Source organism: Epinephelus fuscoguttatus, linkage group LG6 (genome assembly GCF_011397635.1).
Source record: "Epinephelus fuscoguttatus linkage group LG6, E.fuscoguttatus.final_Chr_v1".
NCBI classification, from domain to species: Eukaryota; Metazoa; Chordata; class Actinopteri; order Perciformes; family Serranidae; genus Epinephelus; species Epinephelus fuscoguttatus.
In genome coordinates this window covers 15,672,727-15,683,657 of record NC_064757.1, presented here as the reverse complement: position 1 = coordinate 15,683,657, position 10,931 = coordinate 15,672,727, and the positions used below count along the sequence as shown (strand labels likewise).

Here is a 10,931-nt window from a genome sequence, read left to right as displayed (position 1 = left end):
CCCACAAGACTGTCAGGCCACCGTCACCGTCAGCAGAATTGACTCTTTTCTGATCTGCTACACTGCCTCCAAATCTGCTGATGAGTTCCCTTTCATTACTCATTAATTTAGTGCCTGTTAGATGATGTCGTTTGGCTTTGTGACATCTGACAACCCGTGCACACAAACGCTAAATGTGTGGAATATTTTGACCTCTCCAAAGCATGTGACGGGTGCAAACGGAAGTGACTCACAACTCTGCTGAGAAGAAATGTGATGGTGACATCAGTTCATGCTGGTGAACTGATGTCAGAAAAATGTGTTTCAGATTTCCTTTTGCATTTTGTTAAGTGCAAAATAGTGTTACAGACATTGAAATAATAATGTCAGTTTTCACTCTGTTCATTAGTTTGTATATATCTGTGATACAAGACAACTCACACTGTGAGTTGAGCTGTGAACTAGCTCATAGCCTAATGCATATCCTCACCTTTATACACACACTCAGACAGTCAAAACAAATCTGAAAGAAAAAGATCCCAGCAGCTGTAAACATCTAAGAGCATGGGCAGATTGTGAGACAATGGGCCTCTGGGCACAGATATGCGAAGGGCCCCACCACCACCTCCACCACATTGTGGTAATTTTGTGTGTCCTTGCGTTTTTGTTTCTCTTTGAAGTAATATTGTGTCTCTTAGCAGTTCCTTTGCATCACTTTGTGGTCTTTGTGTCTCTTTGTGGTCGTTTTGAGTCTCCTCCTGGTGGGTACATGTTAATTTGAGTGACATTTTGCAAGTAAAGGCCAGAGGGCATTCTGACACTTTGGGCCTCTGGGCCTGTGCCTGGTAGGCCCATTTGATAATCCAGCCATGGCTGAACACATCCTGGATAAATGTCTATTGTCCACCCACCACTTGAGTCATGGTACAGTTTCTTTTGTGTATCAATCTGGCGGCTTCTTTGGTTGCTTAAAATAAGCTTTCAATTATGTCCATGTATATATATATGTGTATACGTATACATGGAGCTCCAACATGAATCGAGGCCTTATTCAACTTCAGGTTTTAGATATAGAACATTTCATAAGAACTTGATAAGAACTAGTATTAGAACTTTAATACTAATATACTGTTACTGCTTTTGCCTGCTTGTCTTACAGTACATATCCACAGTTGCCATGTTTGCAATGCAATGCAGAGGTTTTACAGCATTTTTTTCAGATGCTTTTCCATCTGAGTTCTGTATTAAAAAGATTTGGAAAGTTGGTTTGCTTGGTTTATCCTGAAAGAGAGCTGTGATGTGATGTTGTACCTCTTAACTAACACTAAACTATGTTGTAATGTTTGTAAGAGTTTGTTGTCTATTAAGACAGTCTAGTTGTAGTTACACAGCTGCATTAACAGTAGGAATAAAGTTGTTCTAACAGGCATGTTTCATATCATATCCACTACTGTAGGTTGAATAAAACTGCCAGTTTGGGATTGTGAACATCCAGCGGACTGAAACCAAACAATCCTTGTTCAAACAATCATCCTAGATTATCTCTGATCATCTAAACATGAAGAGGTTGAACAAGAACCGTTAAAAATGAATCATACACTCCACCACAACAGACACACTGTCATTCCACGCAATCATGTTCTCATGAGATTAGAGCAAGCAATTTAAATTATTTACAAAATGCTTCATGCTGTATTGACAGTGATCTAACTTTTGACAGACCAGACAAAGTAAAAGAACTTTCCCAGAGGGCTCGGCCAATCTTCTGTACTCTGGTGCATCCTTAATTACTACTGCCACAGTCAAATTGAGTTAAATGTTGTTTTCTGTCTTGTTTGAGGTATCCAGTATGGTAATTATCTTTTATTGTTGCTTGAAACGACAATGTGCATTTGTTTTGCAGCAGCTTGAGAAGTTTTTTCTTTTAACATTCTCATGGCCAGTTGTTTTTTATCATTTGAACTCCCACTTTCAGCTGACAACAGTGCTTGAAACTGCATCAGACTTGCATAAAACTGCAGTGCATCAAATACAGAGCAAATCTACAAACAGACAAGGGTATATAAATTGCATATATCTAAATTAACATTAAGAACCTTCAAGTGTAAAATGGTGTCAAAATTAATACTAACATAGACTCACTCCTTGCAGAATTATAGAGTACATTATTTTCTTAGCAATGGCAGACACATTAATCCCATGTTTGTACTGTCAAATAAAATGTGAAGGGGATTATGAGTTTATGAATAAGGAAGAGTGATATGCAGCTATAAACGCCTGTTATAAAGTCGCCTCCTAGTGGTGATTTTAGCAAAGTACTCCAGCTCCTTGCTCAACAACAAGTTGACCTGCAGAGCTGTGTTTTTAGTTGTCTGTGCTGTTCATCCATGCAACATGAAACCATTTGTCACTGGCAATGTCAGCAGCCTAAGGTTTACTTGAGCGCCTCAAGATGGCAGCAATGCCCCTGTTCAGGTTACGCTGGAAAATGAATATACTCTATAGGGAAATACCAGTTTCTGTACTTTCTAAGGAAAAGTTATAACCAGCAGATTGGTCATTATTTGCTCCTGTGTGTGTAGACTTGCTGCACACATTATGATGTAAACATTATGTTACTGTAAGGTGGATTTTAAGAGGTTTTGTGCAGATGACTTAACTCAGTCCACCCAATGTCATTAGCTTTCACAATTTTAATGATTTACCTTAACAGTTTTAGTATAAAAACCCCTTCAATTCACATTTCCCCTAATTCCCTCTCTTGATTTACAACTTTCTTCCCAAGCTGTTTAATTTGTCAGTCATTAAGGTTATTTCCCACTTCTTTCAAATCGACCAGCTCTGCAATTTCAAAGACAGGAGCTTTGGAATTTTTTTTAATGTGGCTTATCATATTAAAAGCAAGACAAGATAGGACATGCAAATAAGTAACTGAAGAGCTCGGCTGGTTCTCATGCTCAGGCCTATATTAGCCCAACCCTTCCTTCCCCTCTTCCCTCCCTCCTATCCCTTGCCAAACAGGATCTGTAGGATCTTACAGAGTCATTTTCTCAGGAGACAGGAATGTCAGAACACAAGCCCTGGTGCCTGCTGGGACATGCACCCTACATTCCCTCAGACTTACAGGAAAAAGTCCCAAACGTGTTGCTCATGCACCCATTTAATTTCCACTTGGTGTGTGGTAACAGCCTTCAGTGTAAATGGCATGTATGCACCGGACGTGTTGCAGACGCACACTGACTCACTACTGAAATTAGGTTGTCTGGTGAACCCTGCCCAGTTCGTACAAAGTGTCCGTCAGTTCACAGCCTGCAATTTTAAAGTGAGTTTTATTCGGTTTAATCCTCAGCTTCTCTTTCGAAAGAAATTCTTTTAAAAATGAATAAATTAATTCAGTCTTTATTTTGTAATCCACTAAACAAACATGCTTTTACAAATGAGAAACGCACAAAGCTGTTAAAGGATTTTTCATATTTTTATTGTTTCAACGTCTTTTTAAAAATCTCTTTTGTGTACAGCTGACAAGCACAATATTATACAGCAGACAGGCCAGTCCTTTAGACTATAAGGAACCCATATGTTATCAGAACATAAATATAATACAGTACAATGAAACTGTGGCATTCGGGCAGCATTAACAGAATGACACAAAATCAAAGAAATGTTAAGGATTATTTGGCTGATTTTTTTCAATCATCCCACATCACCATCTATATTATCTCAGGTATTCAGATGCTATCGACAAGCAGAGGATAGAAATGTAACAAAACATGGACATCCCAATTATTGCTACATTCATCTGCATCAGCGTGTCTTAGATTCGGACACATGGAGGTCCAAAGTGACAGCACTCCTGCATCTGTTAGCTCGCCCTCTTAACACAAGCGCTGGCATTTCCATTGCTCGCCAAGCAGAGCTGCACGCAGTGAAATGTTAAAAGTCACAGTCTCTATCAGAGGCCGTTTCTGCTTTAATTGACAGACCAGCGGCTGGAAGTGGGCGATGAGCTGCTGGTGGAATCTTTGTGGGACAGACTGTAGGTGGGGGAGTGAGTGACACTTGGACTGCTGGGAGGTGTGGAAGAACAGGAGGAAGACTTGGATTTAATCTGGTGCCACTTGTCTCCCAAAGCCTTGGCAAAGTGGTCGTCCACAGACACGCTGATGGAGAGCTGCTGGGAGCGAGCTTTCTGGTAGTTCAGGCCAAGGCTCCTCTGGAAATGCTCCTCAACAACGTGGTCATAGTTGGATTTGGAAACAACTGTAAGGGAAATGACGAATAACAAGTGTCAAATACACACCTCGGTGAGTCAGGAAAAGTGAGTGGATATCTACATTATGACATGTGCCTGACGATTAGGGAGTGACCGTCTGGTGGATGAGCTCATTCACAAGATTGTGAGACTGACCTGATGAGGGGCTCCTGTGGACCTCAGATCTGCAGGAGGGGTTTCTTGATGAGGAGACGCAAGTGATCACAGAGGGGCGCATCTGAAAAAAAAAAGGATGGGTCACAAATTGAAGACACAGAGAAAGCACTTTTTTACTGCTTTTAGAACACAGCAGCCCTTCTTTGCATTTTCTCTTAACCCCACAAATTTTGTACTATCACCTAAACCTGGCTGTGCACTAACAAAAATCATTTGAGAACTGATTAAACTGGTTGGGTTTGCCCATGAAAGTCAGATCACTCCCAGTGTGGTGGCATATGCAGGTCAAAGACAGAGCAGTCTGTTTGGTCTTGTTGATGGAATTCCTCCCTCCATTGCTCACATTTTCTTTCCGAATCCGGCTGGATTGCATAGCGCGGACAAGCTTAGGCCTGTAAACACTCTTGGAAGAAGAATGCCTGCGCTGTTGGATTGACTTGCTACAGATGTGAGATGTACCACTCCTGTGGGTAGCCTAGAGCTACACTGAGACTACAAAGAGACATATAGTGCTGCCACTTCTCAAATAACCATGACCTTTGAGGAAATGCCACTGAACACGCTAAGGACACATGGTGCACTTGTTTTTAAAGTGAATTACCTGGAGTTGAGTGGTAGCAGAGCTCGTAGTCTTTGCCTCTGTGCTTTCAGGGTCTTTTCTGGGTTTCTTGATGAGGGCAAGCGGTTCATCCATAACTGGCGCGTAGTACACATGGGCAGGCAGAGGACTGGTGGGGCTGGGTGTTGGACTCCAGGTAGATGTGGGGCTCTGTGGCCTGTTGAACACTGCCGGTGCTGGTGCTGCTCTCTGGACAGCTTTGCCACTGCTTCTGCTCAGTGCCCGCTCTCGCCTGAAATGTTTATTCAACATAAAATGTCACGTCTCTGACAGAATTTGCATTCAATAGGTCGGCATTTTAATGTTAAAGTGCTACTGTAAACAAGAATAAGCTTGTTCCACCAACCTTTCCTCCAATGTCAGACCTCTGTCGTGGCTGTGCTTGCGTTTGACTGGATGCACAGTTGGGGCTCGAGCTCGGTCGTTTGCAAAATGTCTGTATCTGTCTTCGCTCCTGAGATGGGGCTGACCTGAAAAAAATAATAAAATGTAGAATTTGAATAAGATGCTTTCAAAAGGGGTTTGACCTTGGCCTTTTTGCTGGAACACTAATCATTTACTGGCACTGATGATTTTACTACAGTAACAATGGTGTGTGTGTGACACTCAGGGATGAGTAATTGCTTGTTTTGATCCATGACATTGACCTGCATGACTACTATTCGTGGGAAAGTTTTTTTTTTTGGGGCCACCGTTAATTGTAAACTCCGTTAAGTTGTAGAACTCGATCTACCTGATCAGCGAGGGTTACAACACTACACAGCTGATTCAGTGCTAACGGTAAATGTTGTTTTTCTGCATAATGTTGGCATTCAGCCCTATCACACAGCCAAAAGGGCACAATCAACAGGTTTAGTTAGGACAGAGTGCCACACATCTAACAGCTTTTAGTCTTTGACGACCCTGATTTGGGCGGCAACCATTTGTGAAAAGGCCATCACTGTGAACACTCACGTACACAGACTGGATTATTGCAATGACACAAGTTGAAACACATCAACAAGGAGCTGGTGATGTCATTGGTGTGCTGAATAAATGAAATGCGCTGTATAATCAGGTTGCAAGTTAAACCCACAAAATGATTTTTCAGTGTTTTCACGAAGGCAGGGCCATCACCTTTTAAATTTCAGTCCGAGCATCAGGAATATTAGTTTAAATCAATTTGCTCTTGGGGCTCACATCAGTAAGCTCACATGTTCAAAACTGTCATGCATACAGTCAAAACACAAATAATTGTTTGAGAATCTAATGGCAGCATAATTAGACTGTGGCCCATTGTTTGACTGTATGCTTTGTTAACATGTGATCACCCAGACTGATTTGGCATGAGTCCTTCAAAGCTCCTTCAACTGTATTCAAATCAACCATTCACTAGTTTGAAAGACGCTGCAATGACATCTATTGAAATCAAACAATGAGGTGGTTATGTGTTTTGATTTGAGAGACAATGAAAGTTGTCCACCGTGTCTTCACACCCCAAGTGCTCGCTCCAATCCACAACTCCTACTGGCAGAACACTCTAACACCTGTGAGCTACTCCTTCACACAGTGTGCCATTGTGGAGGAGGGGGGCGGGCAGGTATAACCACACCTATGCTGATTTTCTAATGCCTCGGGCATGGATATTTCTTCCTTGTTAGCAGAGGGAAAATGCTGCCTGACCTTCTGTTTGGCTGTGTTTACTCTGATTGTATGGATTTCCATTGGAAACACAGTGTGGGTTTGAATGACAATACAAGTTACAGAATCCAATCCAAGCCAATATGCATTAAGAAGAGCTTCCTCTATTCTTTATTAGATAGATTCCCTGTATGATCCCTACCTATCTATTATTTATGACAAAAAAGCTACATTGTACCATATGAATAAGGATTACTCACAAAGTATTTTTTAAAAGCTAAGTGTTGCTGTTAGTGTCTAACTTCCACGAGACTGTCACCACATCTGATTCTTCATATTTGATATCTACATAAATATCATGAGAAGATCAAGGGTAAATGCCAATGTAATGGACACAACTATAATATAAGGTTGAGCCATGACACAAGATCTAAACATATCAACATATTTTAAAGTGTTGTAGCCTAACTACAGCAGAGACTGATCAAGGTAAAACAAGTAGTAACTCTCGTCACGAAACACAAGGCAATAAAACAAAAGCAATAATCAAACTTACCCTCTAAAATGTAGACCTTGAAGCCACTGCTCATCCGGGTAATGTACTGGAAGTTAGCCACAGCCATGGCTCCTTGTTTTTGCCTGAGTGAAGCCAAATACAGAAGAACACCTTGACTGCCGGAGCTTACAGGACACAATGAGCCTCAGTTATAGATTGTATTGGAAAGGTAATGAGATGCTGGGTCTGAGCTCAGCCAGGTAAAGTATCAGGTGAGTGCAGATAGGTGCAGTAGCTTCCCTGTGACTCATTCCCTGCATTCAGATTGGCTGCTGTAGGGGCCAATCAAATGCCCTCATTCACTCAGCGTTGTTATTGTCCTACAGGCGGAATGAGCTCACAGGTAGACCAGTCTCAAAGGTGGAAAGTGGAGTTACTAAATGTCATAGGATCATAGAATCCACACTGACTGGAGAAGTGTTTGCTTTATTCAACACTTTCTTTTCTACAAGAATTACCTTTTTGGTCATGAATCATTTTTTTGATAGATTTCTCCCCAAGCTATGCAGAAAGTGAAGTGTGCCTTTTGTTTCCCTCCATGGAATCAACACCTGTCCGTCTCCCCTCCCTCCCTCCTAATCTGCAATCTCACCAAACTGCATTTTTTCGAGCTCTTAGCCCACCGGAGCTCCAGTCATTCCACTGACCTGCCCATACACGCACGCAGCTGTACTGTGAGCCTGCCTCACCAGTAATCCAAAGGCTTTTGTTGATGGCCAGACAAAGACTCCTAAGTCCTGAAAATGCCGCTGCCATGAGAACAATCTGAGCATACTGAGGAGTTTGGCCTCACGTAGAAAGTCTTTGGAGGCCACTCACTCAGACACTGTGTGACACTGGTGCTGCTAAAAATTATTAAGAGTGTAATTAATATGTTTATATATAATATACAAATATATCTATCATGAGTATGATTGATAATGTTTGCAGATGAGTGCAGTGAGAATCAATAAAAATGATTCTCTGTGGTGCCCTTGTATTGGCTGATATATTATCCTGTTTCAGTCCATTTAATACTGATTACTGTCCTAACAGGGAGAAGGCAGCTGTAAATAAGACTGATTCAAAAATGAGAAAGAGCTGCACATATGAAGGACTTGCTGTGAATACATGCATGTGATGTGTTATGTTGAGCTCAATTTCAGGCCAACAGTGCCTCCCCAAGTCATACACTGCAATAACAAGTCATACTACATATGCATTAGAAAAAAGAAATCAAGAATAGCAACGTGCTCTTTACTATAAACCAGTATTGCATTACATGTTTGCTCACCAACACATTCTATATACTGTAAACATTTTAGAAATGTGAGGAATCTGGGCTTAAAATGATTGGAATTGGCACCACTGTGTTTTTCTTGTTTTGTGGCATTCATTATTCTCAAGTATGTACCGGAAACAGCTGAAAATGTGCTTTTCTCATTATTTTATTTAGAAAATTGAAATTTATCATGGCGATGCAACAGTATCTCAGTTTGTAGTTTGAATAGCTGCAATTTTTTTCATTCAATTGAAATATTAGTGTACATTTTTAACTATTGGTCACTGCATTCTGTTTCAAGACACAGGAAATTGTACTCTACTTTGTCAAACCAGCTGTTAACACAATCCCCTATACTCCCAAATGAGAAACAGTAATTCCTCCAGTGGGTCCTCTTCAATAAAGGTGCAAGTGTTTGCACTGCAATATGTATGTGAAGCAGGGAGCTGCACAAAATGAACACCAGTAATGCTAATAATTCATTAAATAGTGATAAATTCCTTCAGAAAAAGATGAATTATCTATTATCTATCTAATCTGTATAAAGTACCAGACATTAACCAGACATTTTGAAGTAAATAAACACAACCCACCTGCAATCACGATAATAATAGTAATAACACTGAAACAGCAGTTTTAACAATAAAGAATATTTGCCCAGACTTCATATCAATAACTGTAAGATGCAATAATGATCCTGCCACCCTCCCTGATGACCCGTTCCAGAGGTTTTCCAATGATTACCTTGTCCCCATATTCACTTTTGTAATCACTGTCTTTGTTGTTGTTAGTGTTTTGTATTGTCTTGCAATAGAATAAATATGAAAAAATATAATAAATATTTTAAGCTCCAATATCCTTCACACCCTAAAAAAAAAAATTATTTATTGTCATTATTTTTATTTGTCAGCATCACAGCCTATAATACCTCACTCTCCACCAGGCATTATGCAGCTGATTAAAGAAATTCACTCAGCAATGTGTTGCTTGCTGTGTTCACTGGTTCAGTTACCACCACGCAGTGCAGTTTCCAAAGTAAACACATTCAGTGATAGACTCATTCCCCTGAGATGTACCACAGAGCACCACAGGAAGTCTTTCCTGCCTGCAGCCATCAACCTGCACAACTCGTCCCCCACAGTGTCAGCCGCTCTGAGTCAATAGACTGGCATTGGATTTCATTCACCTACTGCAGTTATAAGTCATAATTATCTGTTGAGTGCAATATTCTGTGCAATTATTCAACTGTGTAATATTATATTTTTCAGCTCTTAAACGTATGTATATATTTATTCAACGTGCCATGCACATAACTGTACTGTTTACTCTTATTCTATTCTTGTTTTATTCTATTGATGTATATATTATAGTTAACATTTTACACTTACAACCTCAGCACAGTGACAATATATATTTTAGATTTTATTTTATTTCATTGCTTTGCACTTACACACTTCTAATTCGCTATTCTTTACATCGGAGTGACAAACAAATCACAATTTCCCCTCTGGGATCAATAAAGTATTTCTGATTCTGATTCTGATTCTGATATCTCCATCAGACACTCCAATAGGCAAAATTTGTTTTTCCAGTAATTCTAGTAACAACAAATCAGTAAGAGCTCTGCTCCATAAGGATGGCTTCTACCCAATCGATACTTAATTGCCAATAAAGTTAAAGAAATTTGTTTTAAACTAATTCATACATTCTACTACGTGATAAATTATAAAATTAATTGGATGGTAAAAAAAATATTGATGGTTGAAAAAAAGGCAGTGTTCACCAGAGGTAAGAAGCTGACAGAGTTGGCTCAGCCTAATCGATGGAGCCAAGGTCCTGCATTTCTACTGTGACATATAGCGACTGGCCAGTCAAACCAGCTTCCGGTCCCTCAGATGACACTGTTGAGCTCAAGAGATCTGTCACCTGTAGTATCATTACCATTGATGCTGACCATGCTGTACCAGATATTTCTCAGTTCAACACCTGGAGTGAGCTGTTGGATGCCACAGTTTGGGAATTATAGGGGGCGGCTGGTGAAGATGGTAAACACTCTGCTTTCAGCTATTGTAATGCAGAAATGCTCCTCTTCCATAAGGCCCAGCAAGACAGTTTTTGTGATGAACACAATCTATTCAAAGCTGGTAAACCTGTGCCAACAAGTAGCCATATCCTCACCTTAGCCCCTGAGTTTGACAAGATAACAGAGCTGAACAGAGAGAGGCCGACTTAGGCAAGCTGAAGGAATTCAGGAGTCTGCTGTCCACCCAGTTGTTCTCCATCCCAGTCATCCAATAACCAAGCTCCTAATCCAGGAATATGACTCAAAGTCTGCCATCCGGGTATGGAAAGAGTATTTGCATTGCACTTTAAGGGTATTGCATTCAAGAGAGGCATGCAACCAGTACCAATGCTTTGAGTGCCAATGACAGAAAAATATGGCTGATCTACTACCTGCCAGGCTCAG

At 40.5% G+C, this 10,931-nt stretch overlaps 1 protein-coding gene across 1 annotated transcript; it reads right to left on the bottom strand.

Moving 5' to 3' along the window:
• Positions 1-3,435: 3,435 nt before the first annotated feature.
• vgll4l (vestigial like 4 like) lies at positions 3,436-7,377 on the bottom strand. Its single transcript, XM_049579236.1, has 5 exons — positions 7,204-7,377; positions 5,374-5,497; positions 5,010-5,259; positions 4,388-4,469; positions 3,436-4,239 (listed from the first exon to the last, which is right to left on the bottom strand). The coding sequence occupies exons 1-5, from the start codon at positions 7,268-7,270 to the stop codon at positions 3,950-3,952; spliced, it is 813 nt and encodes a 270-aa protein (XP_049435193.1). The 5' UTR covers positions 7,271-7,377; the 3' UTR covers positions 3,436-3,949.
• Between the last annotated feature and the right edge of the window lie 3,554 nt (positions 7,378-10,931).